Source organism: Macrobrachium rosenbergii, chromosome 37 (assembly GCF_040412425.1).
Source record: "Macrobrachium rosenbergii isolate ZJJX-2024 chromosome 37, ASM4041242v1, whole genome shotgun sequence".
NCBI classification, from domain to species: Eukaryota; Metazoa; Arthropoda; class Malacostraca; order Decapoda; family Palaemonidae; genus Macrobrachium; species Macrobrachium rosenbergii.
Genome location: NC_089777.1, coordinates 13,395,027 through 13,420,026, shown reverse-complemented (window position 1 = coordinate 13,420,026; position 25,000 = coordinate 13,395,027). Strand labels below are relative to the sequence as shown.

At 38.0% G+C, this 25,000-nt stretch overlaps 1 protein-coding gene across 17 annotated transcripts in view; it reads left to right on the top strand.

The window, feature by feature from the left end:
* Positions 1–25,000, top strand: part of LOC136825321 (hypoxia-inducible factor 1-alpha-like) — a 458,510-nt gene that overhangs the window by 103,041 nt on the left and 330,469 nt on the right. The window contains exons 1-2 of one of the 17 annotated variants that reach the window (XM_067081491.1): positions 10,264–10,314; positions 11,025–11,237. The exons of 11 other annotated variants lie outside the window; for them this stretch is intronic. In XM_067081491.1, coding sequence (XP_066937592.1) covers positions 11,161–11,237 — 77 coding nt within the window. In that variant the 5' untranslated portion in view covers positions 10,264–10,314; positions 11,025–11,160. Of the gene's footprint in view, positions 1–10,263; positions 10,315–10,342; positions 10,531–10,802; positions 10,889–11,024; positions 11,238–25,000 lie in introns of those variants that run through there. 5 more of the 17 variants (XM_067081489.1, XM_067081490.1, XM_067081485.1 and 2 more) reach the window with 5 other exon arrangements.

The following is a 25,000-nucleotide window of genomic DNA, read 5'->3' as shown; positions in this document are numbered from 1 at the left end:
GGCTGCGAAAGATAATATCACATCTGAGAGTAATTCACAAAAATTCATTTTGATAATGGAGATACAGGCGCTGGTCGGGTACTCCAGGCAAAGGTCACTCGGGGCACGGTTGTGGTAGGTTGGAAATTGAGCATTCTATCGTACGTCATCATCATTGACCTTCGTCAACGAAGTCTGGAGTAGGTCATCCCTTCAGCCGTGTCTGTTTGCGCCTTGAGACAGTATAACAAAAGTAAGGCCTTGTTTTGATGAATGTGAATCTGTTTGTGCCTCGAGACAATATGATAAAAGAAGGCCATGTTGTGATGAATGCGAATTATGACACCACGGAAAGCCGTGTCAATGACCAATTGTTTTTGACATAACTGCCGCGCTGTCGAAATTTATTTTGTTTCAGATATTTTTCGTTTGTCTGCATTGTTTCTTTTGTGATAACCATCCTCATAGTCATCAGTGCCCTTCTATAAATTATTATGAGTATTTTGCAGTTAATTTAGCATGATGGTGAAAGAAGCCTTGACGGTTTCCAAAGGGCGAAAAGTAGTAGACCTTACTTGCAAAATACTCGTTTACCTCAAACAGGAGAATCCTTCCTGTGCCCTTTTTTTTTTCCTTTACAGTAAGACGTGGACAAGAGGAAAGCGAAATGTATGACGTATGTATAAAACCATTAAGTAAAACCTGAAAGGCTAACCAAAAGCAAATAGAGGACAACCAAATACTTAAGTAAATGAGAGAGAAAAACTCACTTGGCTGACGCAGCGTGTGAAAGCATTTGGCAATGTTTACCAATCTCGATGGGGTTGCCACTTCGTGATATACTGTTTGTTGCCTACCTGATACTCATTTGGCTTGGTGCAGGTCAAGCCGCTTGGAGCGTGCTGCTTTAAAAGCAGTGGGTGTTGGAGATTAAATGAAAGATAATTTCCGCATTCTAGTTAGCTCAATTTTTTTTATTGACTCAAATGTAAATTTAAAAAGGAATATCAGATGTTTAAATGCATCCCCTTTAAGATAAATAAAAAACTAATCCGTATTGAAGTTATGTTCATTTGTTACCGTCTTCAAGAAATGGTATGGTTTGGGAGCGTTTTGTCATTATGAGATATCAATATAAAAAAAGAATCTCAAATGTTTCAATGTATTCCCTTTAAAGAAAATAAAACTATTCTTTTCGCGAATTAAACATATCTTGTCGTTTTGACTTGAAAGACAAAGAGTACCTTTTCGTAATCAGAATTTTAACAACAACAACAAAAAATTGTGAAAACGCTGTGGAATGAAAATCTCTCTTGTATAAGTGCCAATAAATGCAAGACCTCCTTGCACTGATCTGCGCAGTGAATTTTCACTAATTCACTGCTTCCCTTTTCACAGAGAAGGGAAACTGAATTTATGAAAATGCACTGCGTACAAGCACTGTAAGGTGTTGCATTTATTGGAACATGAAAGAGAAATTTTCATTCACAGCGTTTTTACAATATAAAAAAAATTATTGTAAAAACACTGTGTTACGAAAAGCTTTCTCTCTTTCTCTCTATCTCTTTTTTTTTTCTGAAAAAACTATTGTGCTGGCTTTATCTGTCCGTCCGCACTTTTTCTGTCCGCGCTTTACTGTCTGCACTTTTTCTTTCCGCCCTCAGATCTTAAAAACTAGTGAGGCTAGAGGGCTGCAAATTGGTATGTTGATCATCCACTCTCCAGTCATCAAACATACCAAATTGCAGCCCTCTAGCCTTAGTCATTTTTATTTTATTTAAGGTTAAAGTTAGCCATAATCGTGCGTCTGGCAGCAGTATAGGACAGACCACCAGCGGGCCGTGGTTAAAGTTTCATGGTGGCGGGCTCATACAGCACTATACCGAGACCACCGAAAGATAGATCTATTTCCGGTGGCCTTGATTATACGATGTACAGAAAACTCGATGGCGCCGAAGAAATTTCTTACTTGTCGTATGTTCCATTAAATGCAAGACCTCCCTGCCGTGACCTAGCAGTGCATTTTCACAAATTCACTGTTTCCCCTTTTCAGAGAGAGGTCCTTTTCTCTCCCGCGCAAATGGCCGAGGGCAGCGTGTCCGAAGGTAATCTTTGGAAGAAAGTTTGCAACACCCACCCACTAAATCGCATGGCTTGAAGGTCGTGTGTTTAGTTTCCAATACGTTGCCCTCTCTTCAAGGGCACGATTCCAGTTGGTTGGTTCTGTTGACGTTTTTGCGTTAGTTTGGAACTTAACCCTTGTATGTCGTTTGCGCTTGCCTATTCATTCTGCTGTGTGCGATTATGCGGTGTGTATGTTTGTATGGGTAGATATATATATATATATATATATATATATATATATATATATATATATATATATATATATATATATATATAAAATATCTGAGCCACCTTCTACAAGTTCACGTTTCTTTATTTTATATTATATATATATATATATATATATATATATATATATATATATATATATATATATATATATATATATATATATAATATATATACACACATATCAGCAATAAGTTACCAAACTGCACGTGACAAATATATACATACGACCACATGAAAGGTGAAAATTAAGACCAGGTACCAAGCGCTTTCGTAAAAATTTGTACACTTCTTCGGGGTACAAAGAAGTGTATTTAAACGCAATACACGAAATGCGCTTGGTACCTGGAAGCATTAATTTTACCTTTCATGCTGGTCGTTTATGTAGGTTACACACATATATATAATATATAATTACACACATATAAATATATATAAATATATTTATTTTGTGATTACGTACACATAATAAAAATTTGTACACTACATTTCGTGCATAACAGAATATACTTAATCACAAGAGAAATGAATGGAACCGAAGCATTAAATACCGTATTCAGCTGTTGGCGTTTGGATATGTGCAGGTTTTTATAATATATATATATATATATATATATATATATATATATATATATATATATATATATATATATATATATATATATACATATACATATACACACATACATATACACACACGTCTTCATTTAGACGTTCGCATTACCTTAAAGTAGCGATTTTATGTCTTGTTAAACCACTTGGCTGAATTAACGGATTATAAAGAGCATAATGTGTGGTTTGTGTAGATTTGCTAAAGATGGAAGTGTCTTGAATTATTATTATTATTATTATTATTATTATTATTATTATTATTATTATTATTATTATTATTATTATTATTATTATTATTATTATTAAAGTAAACGTGTTTGAAGAAACTGACTGATAATGGGTATTTGATTTTATACTGAAGGATTCTCGTTGTATTAATGTGATGCCTCATGTATTACGTAAATGTTTACAACGGTGATGAGATGAAGTGATTGAGATAATATACAGGTATATTTTAGGAGTAGCACGTTGTGAATATGTTGGAATAGGAAATATGTTGCTAATTGGCAACACCCTCTTTATTATAAGAAATTGAGACCAGATAGAGCTGTGAGTAACCAAATGAAAATCACAATTACTATTCTTGGTTTTACGTGGTATGAGGTCTTTGAAATTGACTAATAATCGGTATTATGATGGTGATAGAGCGTTTTGGATGGTATTATTGTTATCAGTTGGGATTTAGAAGGGGGGAAATGTTATGTGGATAAAGTATTACAGGCGAGTAAAGATTGGAATGACTGTTGATGAGGAAGAGAAAGTTGAAGACTGAAGAGCTATCAGGTTTTTTAAGATGAGGAAAAATTAAAACCCTTTCCATGTGGCGTAGATATTAGTGAGAGAAAGTTAAAGACTGAAGAACAGTCAGGTTTTTTAAGATGAGGAAAAATTAAAACCCTTTCCGTGTGACGTAGATATTAGTGAGAGAAAGTTGGAGACTGAAGACCTATCAGGGTTTTTAAGATGAGGAAAAATTAAAACCCTTTCCATGTGGCGTAGATATTAGTGAGAGAAAATTAAAGACTGAAGAACAGTCAGGTTTTTTAAGATGAGGAAAAATTAAAACCCTTTCCGTGTGACGTAGATATTAGTGAGAGAAAGTTGAAGACAGAGGACCTATCAGGTTTTTTAAGATGAGAAAAAATTAAAACCCTTTCCGTGTGGCGTAGATATTAGTGAGAGAAAGTTAAAGACGGAAGAACAGTCAGGTTTTTTTAAGAAGAGGCAAAATTAAAACCCTTTCCGTGTGACGTAGATATTAGTGAGAGAAAGTTGAAGACTGAAGAGCTATCAGGTTTTTTAAGGTGAGGAAAAATTCAAACCCTTTCCGTGTGACGTAGATATTATTGAGAGAAAGTTGAAGACTGAAGAACAGTCAGGTTTTTTAAGATGAGGAAAAATTAGGAACCTTTCCGTGTGACGTAGATATTAGTAAGAGAAAGTTAAAGACTGAAGAACAGTCAGGTTTTTAAGATGAGGAAAAATTAAAACACTTTCCGTGTGACGTAGATATTAACGAGAGAAAGTTGAAGACTGAAGAACAGTCAGTTTTTTTAAGATGAGAGAAAAATGAAAACACTTTCCGTGTGACGTAGATATTAGTACAATGTTAGAAATTCACTTCAAGCCCCCACGCATTTCCTTTCCTTAAGACGATGAGGAGAGGAGTCTTCGTGGAGATTAAAAGTTTTAAGTGTATTTCTTAAAATACCAAAATTTACACACAAGGAAAAAAAGTGAGTTCATATACGATCTACACATTCTCAGTAAGGATTCTGAAGTTATATCATTTGCTCCTTTCTTGTGGATAAAGAAGTAAAGGCAGTAAAAGCTGTTTAAAATGTTTTTTGCAATGAGTTTTCGGAATAGATTGATGCCGGAAGTTATGCTTAGACCGTTGAACTAATTATTCTATAAATGTGAAGTGTAGGTGACCGTACATTTGATTAAAACAAGTAAAAAATGCACCGTAGTTTCTTCGGCGCAATCGAGTTTTTTATACAGCGTATAATGCTGTATGAAAATCAGCCAAGGCCCATGAAACTCTCACCCGCGGCTCATGAAACTTTCATCCACGGCGCGGTGGTGGCATGTGTTGTTGGCACCTGTAGCGGTGCCAGACGCACGATCATGGCTCACTTTAACCTTAAAATAAAAACTGCTGAGGCTAGAGGGCTGCAATTTGGTATGTTTGATGATTGGAGGGTTGATGATCAACATACCAATTTGCAGCCCTCTAGCCTCAGTAGTTTTTAAGATCTGAGGGCGGAAAGAAAAAGTGCGGACTGACAGACAAATAGCCATCTCACTAGTTTTCTTTCACAGAAAACTAAAATAAATGTGAATGTCATTAAAGCTTAGTGTACTCATTACATATGGAAGAAGAATGATAGAAAATGAGGAGATCCGAGAAGCGTTCAGGATTTATAAGATGAGATGTTTAGTGGTGGTGAAGTGGTGGACTAGTTTATTGAGTTTTCTTGTTCACATCGAGATTTGTGCAGAGATCCCCGTAAGGAAGGGGGAGTTAGTGCCGTCAGTGCACCTTCTGTAGGCATTACGTAAGGTTCATTGCAGCGTTCCTTCGGTCCCTAGCAGCAGCCCCTTTCATTCCTTTTACTGTGCCTCCATTCATATTCTCGCTCTTCCATCTTGCTATCCAGCTTCTCTTAACATTAGTTTCTTAGTGCAACTGCTAGGTGTTCCTCCTGTTACACCTTTCGAATCTTTCTACTCCCGATTTCCGTTCCAGCGCTGAGTGACCTCGTAGGTCCCAGTGCTTGGCCTTTGGCCTAAATTGTATATTCTGTTCCATTCCATTCCTTGTGAAAAGACAAACAGTTAGAAATGTGTCACATAGTTGGCGAACGCTTCATTGGATTTCATTTAAGGTGTTGGCGTGGTTTGGAAGCAGGGAGTTACTTCTCATTTGATTTATTTATCAGTTTATGCTCTATTTTATATCTACTCGGAGCGTCGTTGGAGATTAATTCCTTTATATTTCCATCTCTCATTTTCATCTTTTTTCATTCTCGTACATTACACTGAAGCGTAACTGATATATATATATATATATATATATATATATATATATATATATATATATATATATATATATATCTTCTTCTTCTTTTAACGTGCTTTTTTTCCCATTTTGTATGGGGTAAGCACGATGCCTTCTTTTTGAAGGACTTTTTGGTATATATATATATATATATATATATATATATATATATATATATATATATATATATATATATATATATTTTTTTTTTTTTATTACGGGAAAGTGGGGAATAAATTTTCGTCAGATTACCTAAAAAATTTGGAATGGAACCGTTATGTGTGGTACTCTCAGGAAACACCGACAGGGGGAAAATTTTTATATATGGACTGATTGATTTACAAAACCAGAACACACGCTCACGCAAAGCTGTTCTACATGTACGTGTAAATGTATGCTCTCATCATTTTCCGTGTTATTATTCTAGCCGTAGTTTAATCTTGTTGCTTGAGTCATCCTTATCTGATAAGGCAGAAGCTATCTGATGACATTGTAGTTTAGTTCAAAGTTCCATTTCCAGATTGTGGCGGAACTTTCCTTAAGAATTTGCGCATGTAAGTCCTTATTAAGGATTTGCGCATGAAAGTCCTTAATAATGATTTGCGCATGAAAGTCCTTAATAAGGATTTGCGCATGAAAGTCCTTAATGAGGATTTGCGCATGAAAGTCCTTAATAAGGATTTGTGCATGAAAGTCATTAATAAGGATTTGTGCATGAAAGTCATTAATAAGGATTTGGGCATGAAAGTCCTTAATAAGGATTTGCGCATGAAAGTCATTAATAAGGATATGCGCATGAAAGTCCTTAATAAGAATTTGCGCATGAAAGTCCTTATTAAGGATTTGCGTATGAAAGTCCTTATTAAGGGTTTGCGCATGAAAGTCCTTATTAAGGATTTGCGCATGAAAGTCGTTATTAAGGATTTGCGCATGAAAGTCGTTATTTAGGATTTGCGCATGAAAGTCGTTATTAAGGATTTGCGCATGAAAGAGAAGGCCTCCTCCTCCGCGGTAGGTGGGGGCGGGGTAGTGCCGTCAGTGCACCTCACGTGATGCGTGGTAGGCATTACCCCCTAGCAGCTACCGCTCTCATTCCCCTTACTGTAACTCCGTTCATATTCTCTCTCTTCCATCTGACTTTCCACCCTCTCGAACAGATGTTTCATAGTGTACCTGCTTGGAGGTTTTGCTCCTGTTACACCTTACAGACCTCCTTACTGTCAGTTCCCCTTCCAGCGCTGAATGACCTCTAGGTCCCAGTACTTGGCCTTTGGCCTAAATTCTATACTCTATTCATAAAAGAAAAGTGAGAGACATGATTAAGGAGTTGGACAGCCAAGCGGGAAGAGACCGTATGAGAAGATGAGAAGAAGATTATAGAAGTAATAATACATTCGAGAGACGAAGGGACAAATCAATTGACCTTCACCTTCAATATTGTCCACATTGCGTCTTGCGTGCCGCACTGTTGGTGGCTAACCAACTACCGTGGCTGTTTTTATACTGAAAGTTCATCTATGAATGATAAATCATTCTAACAAGCGCGACATTTTCCCTCCGGGAGCTGTTGCGATATCACTTAGTTAAATTGTGTTCATTTGGGATTTGTTGCGCTTGCATATAGTGGAGGAAGTTATTTAACCTGTGTTTTATATATATGGGTATGTGTATATATATATATATATGTATGTATGTATGTATGTATTATATATATATATATGTATGTATGTATATATATATGTATTATATATGTATGTATACATACAGTGTGTGTTTCCTTGTAACTCAATTGTCATTGACTTGATAAGCTGAAAGAAAGTTTATTGTTATATTTTATAGTTAAACATTAAGCAAGAATACCCATTACATGCGTCTGCGTGACACAATGCCGATGTGCAAACATTATTGACAGAAAACCATTATATGATCGGGCGTTAAAATAAATACATGAAAATGTAAATGCTTGGGTAATTGAAGACACGGTTCCGTGAATTTTGGGGTACCTTGGTAGGACTCCATGCCCTTATCCGTTATCGGGTCATATGGACCGTTTCAAACTCCGATTTGCTCTGAACTCGTACATTTAGTTAGTGGGTTTAGGTGTTGCCCTGCAAGTCAAGTATCATCAAACAAATAATGTCTTCAAATTTACTTAGAGGAGGCTATTATAGGCTATGGTAAAAAGGAGAACTATTATACTTTTGTTTGTACAGTATACAGTATGTATATATATATATATATATATATATATATATATATATATATATATATATATATATATATATATATATATATATATATATATACTGTATTATATATTGTGTGGAAGGTTGTACGTATATATATATACACATATATATGCATATACATACATATATGTGTGTGTGTGTGTGTGTTCACTTACAAGAATCCTGGCTTCAGAACGCGATTGCCGTCCGTCTTTGAACGAGTCATTTCGGGGTGGGGTTGCTACCCTTACGCCTTGCCCCACCAATGTACGACTTTGTCATCCACATACTGACCAGACCCAACCGTGCAGAACTTCGTTGGGGTGTTGACTAGTGGCAGTGCTACTGTCAGTCAGGTATACTTCCTTAGAAAGCAAGCTGCGCTTGAAAGGTTTCTTGGTCTTAAAAAGAGCTTGTGGATAGTTACTTATCTTGAGCCCAACGCCCTACTTTCAAGCTTTGTTGATATTTCAGCTTTTCAAAATGGTTTTGGGGCTCTGAATACCTTGCACTATTTGGGAATTAATTGTGAAATGTTTTGGACTTTATTTGGCATTTCATTTCTAGGAAACTTCTGTTCTGGAAGAGAAAACTATATATAGTGCCAGCTTTGTCTGTCCGTCCGCACTTTTTCTGTCCGCACTTTTTTCTTTTCGCCCTCAGATCTTAAAAACTACTGAGGTTAGAGGGCTGCAAATTGGTATATTGATCATCCACCCCCAGTCATCATTCATAACAAATTGCAGCCCTCTATCCTCAGTAGTTTTTATTTTATTTAAGGTTAAAGTTCGCCATAATCGTGCTTCTGGCAACGCTATAGGATAGGCCACCAACCGGGTCGTGGTTAAAGATTCATGGGCCGCGGCTCATACAGCATTGTACAGAGACCACCAAAAGTTTGATTGATTTTCGGTGGCCTTGATTATACGCTGTAGCAGCTGTACGGAAAATCGATTGCTCCGTAGAAACTTCGGCGCATTTTTTACTTGTTTAAAATGGCTTTGTGCCTTTTGAATACTCTGCACGATTTGTGAAGTAATTGTGAAAGGGTTTGGGCTTCTCTGATATTTATTTTCTAAGAAATTTCTCGTCGTTCTCATTTTTCTCGAAAATATTTCCCAAACCCTTTTTTTTTTTCCAAGAAGACATATTTTTAGGTTTTCAGGATTGTTGCCATGTTTGTGCGTTTGTTACGACTGCCTTGTATGTGATCCTGAAAATGACATCATATTCTGCATGTTTATCATCAATTACGCTTGCAGTGAACCACAACTGTTGTCACCAAGCGCTTGTTTAGGTGGCTGACACATACACACACACACACACACACACACACACACACACATATATATATATATATATATATATATATATATATATATATATATATATATATATATACACATATATATACATACACTTATATATATATTATACATATATTACCCTGTAAGTCATTTTGTTATGTCGTGTGTTAATGCATTTTTTTATTTACTGAGTTTTGTATGTTTTGGATGTATTAAAAGCCTCATTGAAAATTACGTAGCGCAGAGGAAGTATCTTTGAGTACAGTATTTATGAGTGGTCGCGATAAGTACAGAAACAGAGTTCGCAAATGCTGTTGTCATGGGCTCTCTATCTCGACGATTCAGTGCCCCAAAATGAAAATTAAGAAAAATAAAAATAAGGAGGTGCATTTCTATTCAATTCCATGTTCTCGTAGTAAATGTTTGTGTGCATATGTGTATGTTGGTTTGACGAGTCAATTTTTGCTGTCAAGTGTCTTAATAAATCCGCTCACGGTGGGGATGGAAGGAATCTCTGATCATCGTTGCCACAACCTTCGAACAAGGAGAACCACTGACATCTCCTCATATTTTTTTCCCCTGTAGTCTTCTGAAGCTGCTTTCAGCTTCCATCAGGGATACTCGGCGCGTTGCTCGCGTCTCTGTAAAACAACGAGATTTGTTATGAAAGGCGGAATCAAGTCGTTTGTTCTTACGGCCAGCGAGTCACCATCAAGTGGCAGGCAGTGTGGGTTTGTTGGTAGTTGGTGGCACGGCCGCACCGTCCTTGGTGGTAGGGGAGGAGGTACTGGCGGGGGTGTGGGAGTGATAGTGGCGGTAGGGCCCTCAAGCGAGCAGAGAGACGGAGAGGGCCTGCTCGGGAGCCCTGGCCTGAGCTGCATGCGTGTCAGTTGTACCCAAGTTGTCTGATAGAAACGTTGCGGATTTTTCTCAACACTGAAAATTTGTCCTGCTGCTCAGCGTGACCCGCGATTCTAGTCTTGTCCTCGTGAGTGAAGTGACCTCGCTTTTGGACGGTCAACCGAAAGAGACCGTCCGCGTTTGAAGCGGAGACGGAGAACGGTCAAGTTTTTATATTCGCGATTGATAGTGGCCTATCCATCTCTCCCAGAAACTCTCTCTTTCTCCCTCTTCCCACCCCCAACCCCCCCTCGCTCTGTGTCCTCCATTCCCTCCCCTTTTTCTGAGGTTATACCCACATAATCCCTCCACACCCAGGACCTCCTAAAAGGCATCTCGCCCCGTCCCCTTTGATAAAGTGACAGTAGTAGTACCCGAGAGAGAGAGAGAGAGAGAGAGAGAGAGTGAGAGGAAATCAATCCAGTTAGGAAAAATGTGACGCAAATGTGATTTCATCAGCTTCCGTAGTGTTGTGTTCTGTTCAGAATGTGAACGTTGCATATTATGTGAACGTTAAATCGAGCGGAGAGAGAGGGTAAACTACGGTGCTTGATAAATTGAGTGTCCTGTTCTTCCTTACAGAGTTGTGAAAAGAAAACGGTTGTAGAAAGTTGTTTTCTGAGCCCCGCGTAAGTGAACTCTGAAAAGGACTTGAAGTGGACTTTGGTTTCGTTTTGGTTAAGTACCAAGAAAGGAGACTTTATGTAGGGCCAACGAGATGTGCTTGAAGACAGGTTTGGAGAGCGTAGGGGTGCGCCCTCACCCTTACAATCGGCCCAATGCCAAGACCCAAAAGTAAGTGGCACCTTCAGGCCCCCACCCCCTTCCCGCCACAACACTACTAGTCCCCCCTCCCTCATAATGCCCAGCTCCCATTAAGGCTAACAGTGCCCATGGCTGTCATATTAACTGCAGAATTGCAACATGTCGCTTTTTATTTGCATGCCTTCGTTGCTTATGTTTCGTTATTCATTTGTGTATATGTCTGTTCTTGTTCCACAGCCTTCTTATCCAGAATTATTTACAGACACGATTTTAAAACCTTGTGAGTTTTGCAGGAAAATCTGCTCGCCAATATTGTAATTGCAGATGGTGTTGGTAAGTGAAGGGCATCCTGTGCTTGCAAGATGCCCAGGGTGCTTTTGCGGACTGTGAATAATGCCCCGCAGGCTTTTGTTCGCTTGTTTCATTGGGCTCATTATTCATTCGGCGTCTTTCCTTTTCGTCGAGAGATGAGATGGTTTTTTTGCATCGGAATTTTAGACCTAGTAGTTTTTTGAAGATACTCAGTAACTATCTGTTGGAATATAAATGAGGATTTGCACCGTAGGTGACAAATAATGCCAACAGTAATAACGCTGGTAGTGTTAATAATGAGGTCAGAATGACAACAAACCCCAAAATAATTATTGCTCTTAAGTTCGAAGGCTTCTTAATATGTTCAAACTTCTGCGGAACTAAAACGTCGTACGTCTGGCGTCGAACGGCAGTAACCTTGCGGTTGTAGATCATAAGGCAAATTTCTGTATTCTGGTCCCCATGAATTAAATCTCGTTGCATTCGCTTGCATCATCCACCCTACGACTTCTAGGAAGCTGCGTGTCGAAAACCTGACGTAGTAGATGTCCGTTTTCTATCGCTCTGACGTCACGGCTGACTCTATGGTAAACTAGGCTATAGTGATAAACTAGACAGACTCGCTGTACATTATCGTTTGTACAGCTGTGAGTCATGAGTTTTAGAGGGTCATAGGCGTTTGTTTATGCTTATATATCCATTTTATCTTGTACGTATAGCGAATTATGGCGAATGTGTAATATAAATAAATGAATATATATATATATATATATATATATATATATATATATATATATATATATATATATATATATATATATATATATATATATATATATATATATATATATATATATATATATTAACTTTATCACATTCACATTTATTCTGTGTAGAATTACTAAAAGGACCTCATTCAAAATAGATGGTATCTAATGGAGTATTTATTTAGTTTGAATGAGGTCCTTTTAATAATAAGTTTATGTTTATTTTTATGCAGTAGCAGCAAATGTAGATGAATCTGAATGATGTCTGAACATGTCGTTTGCAGCGCCCCCGGGGCCAAACATGAGAACAGAGGCAGGCATTATCTGTAACTGCGCTGTCGTCATGCGCCTTCGGGAAGACTGGCTGACCACTCGGGACGTGCCCCGTAGGGGAGTAGTGCCGTCAGTCCACCTCACGCGGTGTACTGTAGGTATTACTTACGGTTCTTTGCAGCGTCCCTTAGCTTGCAACCCCTTCCATTCTTTTTATTGTACCTCCGTTCATATTCTCTTTCTTCCATCTTGCCATCCACCCTCTTCATAGTGCAACTGCGAGGGTTTTCCTCCTGTTACACCTTTCAAACCTTTCTACTCGCAGTTTCCGTTTCAGCGCTGAATGACCTCATATGTCCCAGCGCTTCGCCTTTGGCCTGAATTCTCTCTTCCATTCCATATTCCACTCGGGAAGTGAAATGAGGCAGTAGGCCTCTTTGACCTTCGCTCTCGCCGTTCTTGTGTTCGTGGTTGGGTTTTGGGCTTGATAAGGTGCAGGCTGAGTTTGGCTGCTACCTAAGCCTACCTTAAGCCTGCTCTTGACGAGGTAGGCTTAGTTTTGATAGTGGTATTGTCTGAACTTTAAGCCTAACTAGATTAGAGTGCTCTGCTGTCGACGAGGTATGCCAGAGTTTTTTTTTTTTTTTACTTTTTTTTTTACAAGTTCAAGTTGGTTTCGGAATGTGAGTTTTTTATATAACGATGTGTATCTTGTTATAGAAAAAAGTTAAGTATACCTTAGTTTTACCAGGCCACTGAGCTGATTAACAGCTCTCCTAGGGCTGGCCCGAAGGATTAGTTTTATTTTACGTGGCTAAGAACGAATTGGTTACTTAGCAACGGGACGTACAGCTTATTGCGGAATCCGATCCACATTATAGCGAGAAATGAATTTCTATCACCAGAAATAAATTCCTCTAACTCTTCATCAGCCGGCCGCGGGAATTGAACTCCGGCCCAGCGAGTGACAGTCTGAAGCTCAACCGGTTCGGCCAACAAAGGGCTGTCTTGTTATAGAAGAATGTTAGGGCATTGAACTGATAGTATTTATTGCTTATTTTGGTGTATATTACATTGGCTCTAGTAGACAGATAACTATAGTTCTTATTCTACTTGAGAATCATTGAAGCCGATGGAAACGAAAGAGGTAGGCATTTACATCAGCAGTGGGGCTGCCCCTCTCTTAACAGCGCTCACTGTACTCCATTTTTCCAGTCCCTGGTTACAGAAGTTCTTGCGATCTAAAACCTTCTGTTATGTCCTTTGGTGCTGGACAAGAGTTGCTTTTTGTAAAGTTAAAGCACTTTCCCCATGACTGACAGACGATGCTCTATTTTCAGGAAGCCATCGCAACTCAGTTACTCAATCATATGGCTCTCGGCACTCGTTGTGACTCGTTACCCAACCCTTGGTTCTCGGCACTCGTTGTGACTCGTTTCCCAATCCTATGGCTCTCGGCACTCGTTGTGACTCGTTATCCAACCCTATGGCTCTCGGTACTCGTTGTGACTCGTTTCCCAATCCAGTGGCTCTCGGCACTCATTGTGACTCGTTTCCCAATCCTATGGCTCTCGGCACTCGTTAAGACTCGTTACCCAACCCTGTGGCTCTCGGCACTCGTTATGACTCGTTTCTCAACCCTATATCTCTTGGCACTCGTTGTGACTCGTTATCCAACCCTATGGCTCTCGGCACTCGTTGTGACTCGTTACCCAATCCTATGGCTCTCGGCACTCGTTGTGACTCGTTTCTCAATCCTATGGCTCTCGGCACTCGTTGTGACTCGTTACCGAATTCGATGGTTCTCGGCACTCGTTGTGACTCGTTTCTCAATCCTACGGCTCTCGGCACTCGTTGTGACTCGTTACTGAATCCTACGGTTCTCGCCACTCGTTGTGACTAGTTACTCAATCCTGTGGCTCTCGGCACTCGTTGTGACTCGTTGCCACTCAGAGAGCCATTTGTAACGATTATTGTAACAGGGCATGAGAATAAACCTTGTGTTGGAGGATACCCCCCTCCCCGTCCCCGTCCCCTTATTGGGTATGAGGCCTGGACTGAGATACCGATTCCGCTTCCTCTTCCATTGCAGGAAGACTACAGAAATTATTAAAAAAAAAAAAAAAAGATGGTCAATTAAGATTCAGCCGAACCATCCGAGTGAATTTGTTTCTTCGTTCACTCATTTTCCCTCTTTGCTTTCTGCCCTCTTACTCTTCCGCCTTTCACTCTTCCGCCTTTCACTCTTCCGCCTTTTACTGTGGTCTCTCTCTACCTCGCTGTCTAACCTCTTTAACTCTTCCGTGTTCCAATTCTCATCCACCGTTTAAAAAATGTCGTTCGTGGGATCCCTGTGCGAGTCTAGAATATATATATATATATATATATATATATATATATATATATATATATATATATATATATATATATATATATATATATATATATATATCAAACTAAATCGTGCGTAAGAACGGCAAATCATTTCACTCAGCTGGTCATATCTGGTTCTCTACTTCTCGACCGGAATGTCTTTCGGGAGTTTTTTTTTTTTTTTTTTTTTTTTTTTGCCATTTCTGGGACTGAAGTAACATACTTTTTGTGTAAGTTATGACTCTCTCTCTCTCTCTTTTTCTCTCTCTCTCTCTCTCTCTCTCTCTCTCTCTCTCTCTCTCTCTCTCTCTCTCTCTCTCTCTCTCTCTTCTGACAGAATTTAATGTGGAATATTTTGCTATTTGACCCCGTGAAATCTTACTGAAGTGTTTTCTTATTTGACGATTAAGATTTCGAGTAGCAACATTTTAATATTTTACATTACCTCGGAAGAACTGAAATATGATTTTTTATGTTTGTCCTTGGAAAATTAATATTAGGCTCATTTTTTGTTAACCTAGTAACTTTTGGATGGGCCATGTGCGTACGTCATCCTGAAAAGTATTTCATAGGAACATTTTCCTATCTAAGTCTGCGATATCTTTTATAGGATTATTTTTAGCAGGTGGTATTATTTCTTAACCTCTGCTTCCTAACCTTTCTTAGGTCATGCTTCGAAAGCAGATACGAAATCGAGGAAAAATGTGACCTGGAAGATAAATGCTGAATTAGATCAAAATAAATTCGAATATCGACACGAAACTTACATTCGAGGATTGATATATAACAAGTGAAAAATGCGCCGAAGGAACTTCGGCGCAATCGAGTTTTCTGTACAGCGTATTATGCTGTATGAAGCTCTCCGCCACGGCCCATGATACTTTCGGCCACGGTCCGGTGGTGGTCTGTGTTGTTGGCACGATCATGGCTAACTTTAACCTTAACTGAAATAAAAACTATTGAGGCTAGATGGCTGCAATTTGATATGTTGGGTGCATGGACGGTGGATGATCAACATACCAATTTGCAGCCCTTTAGCCTTAGTAGTTTTAAGGTCTGAGGGCGGACGGACAGTAGTTTACTTTTACAGACAACTAAAAATTCATTGTAGGTTTATGAAAAATACGCAAATGGACTCGCAGTCGTTGTTCAGGATCGAGACGAAAAGGAACAATGTTATGAAGCAAATATTTTCAAGGAAACAAGATTTTACTCCTTTGGAGGACAGAGATGGGAAAGTTGATTGTTATCAAGTTTCTCTTCGTAGGTAGTGATGCACCTGCCTTTTAAGGCCAGTTACAATATTAATAAATTAGAATATTAATGCAATACCGAGGAAAGCTGAGAAAACCACTTTCTGGAGATGAATTACACGAATTATTACTATTATAATCCTTTAGTGAGTTACCCGTCCTGTCGATCTTTGATTAAAAAAAAGAAAAATCTTCAAAACCATGCCACGTTTACGACGAATATAAGTTTTTTTTTAATCCTCTGGTAATAGAAATTAATAGGAGGGCTTTTTAGTTGAAAAAATAATAATTTCTGGGACAAATCTGTATAGGCATTCTTTCAAAATCGTAGTTCAGTATAATGTATGTACCGTGAATTTTGTACATTGACACCGCTGTACTTATCTACTTCAGCTCCGCCCTGCCACTCGATTTTGGTCCCGTTTCATAGCACTTGAGATAAGAATGACTGATGGTAGAAATTAATGTAAAGAGATGATTGTTGTTGCGTACAGGGTGAAAGTCAGTTTAACGTCTCGTGGTCATCGTGATTATGACAGATGTCAGAACAAGGAGGTTTTACGCCTTCCATTGTCTCTAGAATATTCTTTAACTTCACGGTTGCTGATCAGAGATAAGCGATTATTATGTTTGACTGACATGAACCCTTTTTGCACGTCAACTATAAAATGTGACTGCTTGTATAGTCTGGCTTAGAATGGTTGAGACTCGGAGCCCGGAGGCAATTAGCACTGCTGCCATACTTTCTTAATCCCGTTCAGAATTTTCAGGAAAAAGGGTGGTAGTTTGGTAGATTTGGCATTTTTTTTTTTCAGCGGCACTGCCACTTCCTCCTGTGTGGATACTTAAGTGAAGTGGCTACGAGTCACAGTAATAAGAGGATTGTCTGTCACTTCCGTCCATTCGTCAGTACAAAAGCAAAACACGAAGATCAAAACATTACACTTGTGCCTTGCTGTAAATTTTTGAAGTTGCTCAGTACAAAGTTTAATCAAAGGTGTGTATAAATATACATATGTGTACACATGCATACATTACTTTAAAACGAAGCCACTTGTAAATAAAAGCAAATAGCTGGACAGCAAGCTCGAGTATGTCGACTCTCAGGATTAACCTAAACCTCGAGGTTAATCCTCAAAATGTACCTTTTTGGATTAAGATTAAATGCCTCCCTCGGCAAGATAGGAAACGTGTCAACGCCGCTACTTGTTGGAAAGTCTCAACCTTTCCTATACTCTTGCCACGACGAATAGATCTCTCTGGCGAGGCTTTTAAAGATCTGCCCTGTTGCCAGTTTTACGAAAACAGGCTACTGACACGTGTGTGACAGACCTTTAAATGTCTTCGAGACAAACCCTGAGGCTATACTTATAAGATTTTTGGGGCTTTTGATTTCCAGGTACTTTAATCTCCTTCCTACTCCGCCCTGCTCTCTCTCTCTCTTTTCTAAATCTTACGGCTTTTTTTTTTTTTTTTTTTTTTTACATATGATCACCTTATCTATTTTGTCAGTACTTGTAGATAGATGTACATTTATCATTATTACACAATTAGATACTTAAAAGTATTTAATTAATGCTATAGAAATAGGTGATATATTTCTTGTTCATTTTTCGAAATACGAATTAAAATAAACTTCTTTGTCGCCTATATATTATCTATAACGAGGAGTAACGATCATCTTAAGTTTTAAAGACTACTTTTTTTCAATGAAACTTTTTCCACACCACCACTGAGGTAAAAGTCAAGGTGCGTTTTGTTTTTCGAGAGAGGTTTCCCCTGTAGGCCTAATCCTCTCTTTTTTATATATAATTTATTCAGAAAACTAGTCATCAGAGCTATCAGCTATGTTAATGACAAAACTGTCAACCAACTTGTCTACAGCCACATCTTGCCGGGCATCCTCTTTTTAATTTTCTCTACGTGCTCGCTGCATTCTTCCAGTTTTCCGCCGTGACATTGTTCGATGCTTCTTGCACTAAAATTTTAAGGTCTGCCAGTTTGAACGTATTCTTTTTCGCCATATAAGACTTCACTTGAGCCCAGTGTAATTTTGATTGACCCAAGTTTCGTCGAGATACACGAATTTCTGCCCTGACTCCTTGCGACGCTTCATCTCTCTCAAAAATCTTGACCGAGCTACAGTTACATCTTGCCTTTCCAAGAGAAATTTGCGCCCATCAACCTTCTTAAAGAGAGAGACAGACAGAGATCTGTCTGTATACGAATGTTTATTTTCTCTTGCCAAACTTACTGTTATGCTTTATTTCATATTTCCTTGCTTACCAATTTATTCTTTACCTACGATGTTAAGAAATCAAGGTATATGTAGAAACGAGAAATGCCGCCAGACATAATAATACCGTGATGACCGTGACCACCGAAAGTGCTCCCTAGAGAAAATCTAAGCTGCTTTACCCGTGGATTTAAACGCACGTGGATCCGTGTGTGAAGTACTGGCAACACCACCAAAATGAGATGCCATATTGATAGAAACTCTAATTCCGTTTCTTGTAATTGCTTAAAAAAACATTATCAATCGTGAACCTATGTAATAGACTTGGAATTCTGCGTAACGAAAAAGGTTTTATTTGATATCTGTAATGGGAGAAATGATTTTATCTCGCTGTTGTTGTTATACATTTGGCATATATGCCTTACCTGCGAAGACCCAGGCAACCACGCCAGAGAGATCTATACATTTTGGAAAGGGTATAGCTAGAGTATAATAGTCTCTGAGCCACGGACCCTTTCTTGAAAACTTGGCGTTCCAAACAAATTTTTGTTTCGAAATATATTTTTAGCGGATCATTAAAAGAAATACTTAAAAGATTGAAGATAATGAAATCGATTTTATCTACCAGAAAAGGTCCCAGGGGTTTTCTGAACGGGTACCTGAGTTTCCAGAAACACCCCCGAGGGAGAGCTTGTTGTTCCCCTTCTGAACCATTGCCCCAGGGTCCTTGGAGGACGGAGGCCCCTGTGCTCCATTGGACCCTTACAATCCCAACCTATTTTGAAGATAATGTCGTTGATTTGATCAGGAAAAGCCAACAATGGCGGTTATTTCGAAAGCAGAGACCCTGGTTGACTTTTTTTAGTTGTTTACTGTTCACGCTTTCAGAAAGGTTTGGCGATTGCGTTAGGTTTTGAATATGCCTGCGTTAATTTAGGTGCTTTTTCGTTTAGGACCAATTAAAAGCCTTTTGGGATTGGGAAGACTAGCGCTAGAATAATTTCCTTTATTCCAGGAAGCTTGTAAACGGTTCTGGGCATACAAAGCCTCTTGAATTTGTTCATTTATTCATCACCTCAGTAAAACGGTTTTTTGTTTTTGTTTCTGTGCTTGTGATTGCTCCGTTGGTACTAGACACTTTATATATTATAATTATACATATACGTATTATCATTATCGTTATTATTATGACTTATTCCTCGTTCCTAACCTGACGCCCGGTAAGCTTGGAGGCATCTCACCACCGCTGCCATTCATGGTTTGTTATTATTATTATTATTATTATTATTATTATTATTATTATTATTATTATTATTATTATTATTATTATTATTTCATGAACAGCATGGTAGTCTGGATGCCGTTGAGTTTGTATTAAAAGTTTCTCAATCTCTCTGATGAGTTTCTTTCGAGTGATTGAGAAACTACAATACAAACTCACCGGCATCCAGACCGCCATACTATTCAATGAAGTTTGCTTGAGAGTGGGTCGTCTTCCGAGATATTATTATTATTATTGTTATCATTATTATTAAAAATACTCATAGTAGCGTGAGTCACTAAAATGGTGAAGGGATCCAGTGGTGTAATTGTGTGTGTGTGTGTATATATATATATATATATATATATATATATATATATATATATATATATATATATATATATATATATATATATATATATATATATATATATATATATATATATATATATATATACACACATACATATATATATAAAAGAAATATACAGTATATACAAACGAGAACTTTCGAGATCTTGCTCGATTCTTCTTCTCAAGGAGAATCGAGCAGGTTCTCAAAAGCTCTCGTTTGTAGATAGATTTATAATATATATATATTTACATTTATACCACTGTGGATGTCTTCACGATTATTATTATTATTATTATTATTATTATTATTATTATTATTATTATTTCGCATTCAGTCTTACGGACAATGCAAGAAAAGCCGCTGGCAATTCCAGTGTTGTTTCCAGACTTGTATGCGCTGGAGGCTCGCTGGAAACAATTGGAGCAAAGAAGAGGACTTGAATGGGCTGCAAAGAATGATCACAACAAGATCCGACACAGAAGAATTCAGAGGAAAATAATGACCGAGTTGCTTTATTGAAAAGGTGACCGTATTTGGAACGCCAGGTTGAAATCGACGTTATTTGGGCGATGTGTTTTGATCGGCCGAACAAAAGGCATTGCCGGAGGGAGCGTTAATTGAGGTTTGAACATTGTTTTCTTTGGGTGGAATAGTATTCTCAGGCGTGTCGGTATATAAATGAAAATACAATGGGCTGCTTCGGGTTTGAAGTGGAACAAAACTGATGTGAAATTTTTAAAAGTTTCTTCCAGTAATAAGGCAGATTAGGCTACAGGTACTGATTATTTTCCTTCTCTGATTTGTCGTAGTCAGTATTTTTACTTGTTAATTATCTCTTATTGGTTCTCATTCTTTAACTACCAGTTTGATAGATTTTATTTTGTATTATATTCGCCCGCTTATTTATAGATATCTTAATATTAACATTAATATTTTTTTCATCTTGATGCATTTTTTTTATTCACTACTATTACTATGGGGTTTTGAAATGATGACAGTGTTTACAACATGATGGACGTTTTAAAAACTACTGCCTTTTTTTTATAATTTTTAACCTTTTTCGTCTATTAATGGCTTCGTCATAAACTCAACAGTTTTATCTTGTAACCATTTTTCATCACGGTACTGAGTGACCAAAAGGTCCCAGCGCCAGGTCATCAGACCAAACCCTCATAAATCAATCAAGTACGAGTGCTGTCTTCCTTTCTACGTATTGGTGTTCTGCTCCCTACCTTCCATTATGGTGATAGTTTTCTCGTTCACTCATGCATTTGATTGAAATGTCAAATGGACGCCAGAAATTCCTCGCTCTTTTATCTTCAAAACCGAATATTTCTCTGGGAACTTTCATTTACGTACCCCGCAATTTCCTCCCGCGTTCTCGTATCGGAATCTTTGCCTCGTCATAAGAAATATAATCAATCTTAACAGTCTCTTTGCAGCGTCCCTTAGGCCCCTGGCTGCGACCCCTTTCATTCTTTTTTCTACTGTACCTCCATTCATATTCTCTTTCTTCCATCTTGCTTTCCACCTTCTCCTAACAGTTTTTTCATAATGCAACTGCGAGGCTTTGACCCTGTTTGACCTTTCAAACCTTTCTACTCTCAGTTTCCCTTTCAGCGCTGAATGATATCTTGGGTCCCAGCGCTTGGCCTTTGGCCTGAATTTTATATTCTATTCTATCTTAACAGTCCAGTTGTCACAATTTCTCCCGTTCACTGTGTTTATGCTAATTTCATTCGCTGGGCAGCATTTGCCTCAACAGTGTATCTTTTTTTTTTTTTTTTTTTTTTTACTGATATGTGATTTATGTGACCTGAAAAAGAGTTAGTCGATGTGAATGCTGGATTAACCTTGGTCAACCAACCGCCTTTTCAGGCTGCTCACTTTCTGTGATAAAATTCTGAACAACCTGCGTCAGTATGCTGTAGTTTAGTATTGTTACTCGTGTTTATGACACAGCTGAGAATATCGTGCATATTATTATTATTATTATTATTATTATTATTATTATTATTATTATTATTATCGCTGAGAGATTCACAATTTCGTGAAAAACAAGCTGTGTGAAAAAAATCCAAAATTATTTTAACGCTAGCACTGATGAGGAACACCGTTCTAGTGTTCGAAAGTCTTTGTTTATTTTATATAGTAATATATTTACTGCATAATTGTGGATTTTTATTACACAAATTATTATTATTATGGAAGAAGCCCACCACAGGGGTGATTGACCTGAAATTCAAGCTTCCAGAGAAAATGGTGCTCATTCGAAAGAAGTAACAGAAGGTAATGGGAAATACAGCAAGAAGAGATGACTTATTAAAAAAGCAGATAAATCGTCAAATAAATAAATAAATATGCAAGTAAAATGTTAAAATACATTTGCACGACACCCTCAGGGAGGCTGTTCCACAGTCCAACAGTGTGGGGAATGAAGGACCTGTGGAACTGAGAAGTATTTCAGAATGACACTTGGAGTATGTAGAGTACTTTTCAAACTGTTGGCGTGTGTATATAGCACATAAGAAAACTACCTTGCTCATAATAAGCTTTATATTGTAGCCAAGTTTTCAGTTGTATAACTTGTATGACACATATTACAAAACTATTATTTAGGTCCTCTTCTCCGCAGTGGGTTAGTGCTCTCAGTGCACCTCACATGATGCACCGTAGGCATTACTGAAGGTTCTTTGCAGCGTCCCTTCGGCCCCTAGCTGCAACCTTTCTCGTTTCTTTTACTGTACCTCCATTAATAAGCTCTTTCTTTCACCTGACTTTCCACCCTCTCTGAAAATTCTTCTCTAATGTAACTGCGAAGTTTTCCTCTTGTTACAGACTTTCCACCCTCTCTGAAAATTCTTCTCTAATGTAACTGCGAAGTTTTCCTCTTGTTACACCTTTCAGACCTTCTTATTGTCCATTTCCCCCTCAGCGCTGAATGACCTCATAGGTCCTAGTGCTTGGCCTTTGGCCTAAATACTATATTCTATTCTGTTGTGCACAAAGCTAGCTTCAGTATTTTATTTCTGGTGCGTGTGGGCGGATTCAACGTTCTCCAATTATTTTGATTATTCGCGCAAGGATAAGGTCGATTTTAGCCTGCGTTGGCCGTCGCGATGCCAGATGAAATGGACGAAACTTAATAAGTAGGCAGCGTCATCAGTCTTTTCTTGGCGAAACATTCTGGAATTACGTTCAGGCCCTTTTCACTGGTTGCAGTGACCAGTGATCAGACCTATTGCGCTGAATTTACTTCAATTACAGATTCAAGTGACTCCTTTGTGTTTTGCTCTCTCTCTCTCTCTCTCTCTCTCTCTCTCTCTCTCTCTCTCTCTCTCTCTCTCTTCTCTCTCTCTCTCTCTCTCTCTCTCTCTCTAGCAACCTGCAGCATCGCCGTATCCATAAGTAGCATTGTGTTAGTTTTTATTTTCCTTTTATTTATTTATTTATTTATTTATTTTATTTATTTATTTATTTATTTTATTTATTTATTTATTAATTTTTTTGCAAATTTGGGATGTACTGTAAATAACGCTCCTTTCCTAAGTAAACTGCTTATTTTGGAAGGGGCAATATGTCCTATCCAGTTATGGATGGTTTTGTCAAAATCATTTATATGTGTGTGTGTGTATGTGTGTACTGTACTGTATATATATATATATATATATATATATATATATATATATATATATATATATATATATATATATATATTCATGAGTAACAGCAAATAACAAACGTGAAATTGTGAAGAAATGATTCATAGCTCATTCATTAAAACTCATTGACAATCAGTAACACCATCGATCAAAGATGCATGATAGTCATTGCCCGTAGGAATACTTAGCATTTTACCAGGAAGGATTTGATTTTACCCAATATTCAGAAAGTATGGCTGATTGTAGTATTGCAGCCCTTGATAGCAGCTGCCATTATCTTCAGAGGAATCAGTGCTGTCTGATTTGGGTGATACTTTTTCGAATATATCCCTGTACTTTTTAGTTTTCCTGAAAAGAAAACTATTGAGATGGCTTTGTCTGTCCGTCCGCACTTTTTCTCCCCGCCCTCAGATCTTAAAAACTACTGAGGGTAGAGGGCTGCAAATTGTTGTGTTGATCATACACCCTCCAATCATCAGACATATCAAATTGCAGCCCTCTAGCTTCAGCAGTTTTAATTTTATTTAAGGTTAAATTTAGCCATGATTGTGCGTCTGGCAACGCTGTAGGAGAAGTCACCACCGGGCCTTGGCTGATAGTTTCATGGGCTGCGGCTCATACAGCATTATACGCTGTACAGAAAACTCGTTTGCGCCGAAGAAAATCGGGGCATTTTTTACTTGTTTGATTTATTTATTAATTTTTTAAAGACCCAGTACCCAGTTACAGACTCTAATGCATAATGGGCTTCTGCTGGGTACAGAAGCCTCTCAAGGTCGATTCACTTGATTCTACTTCGCGCAGTAGGCTATCTCATTTAGTGGGTCCTGTCTGTTTGTTGCAAGGTCACACATCACCTGAAGTGGTTGTGTGTGTGTGTGTGTGTTTTTTTTTTCAGACGTTTTTTTCTGCCCCACAGGATTCTTTTAAGTCGCTGGCTACTAAGTGGTGTTGTACAGTCTTTGTAAGTAGTGTTTTCCCCCTCGTGTTTGGCTGTAGCTGCTAAACCGCATTTCTTCCCTTGCGCGTATGTGTGTATATAATACATAAATATACATATATATGTATATATACATATAATATATATATATATGTATATATATATTTGAGAGTATATAAAAAAAAGTTTAATATATACTTTAGTGAATGTTGAGCCAACTCTCCTTTATGGAATGGAAGTGTAAATGTTGAATGAATGCAGATGGAAGGAAAAAAGGTTGAGGCGGTCGAGATGAACAGTTCTCAGAGCGTATGTGGCAAAGGAGAAAAGTTAAAGGCTTTAAAATTCAAGATACCATGAC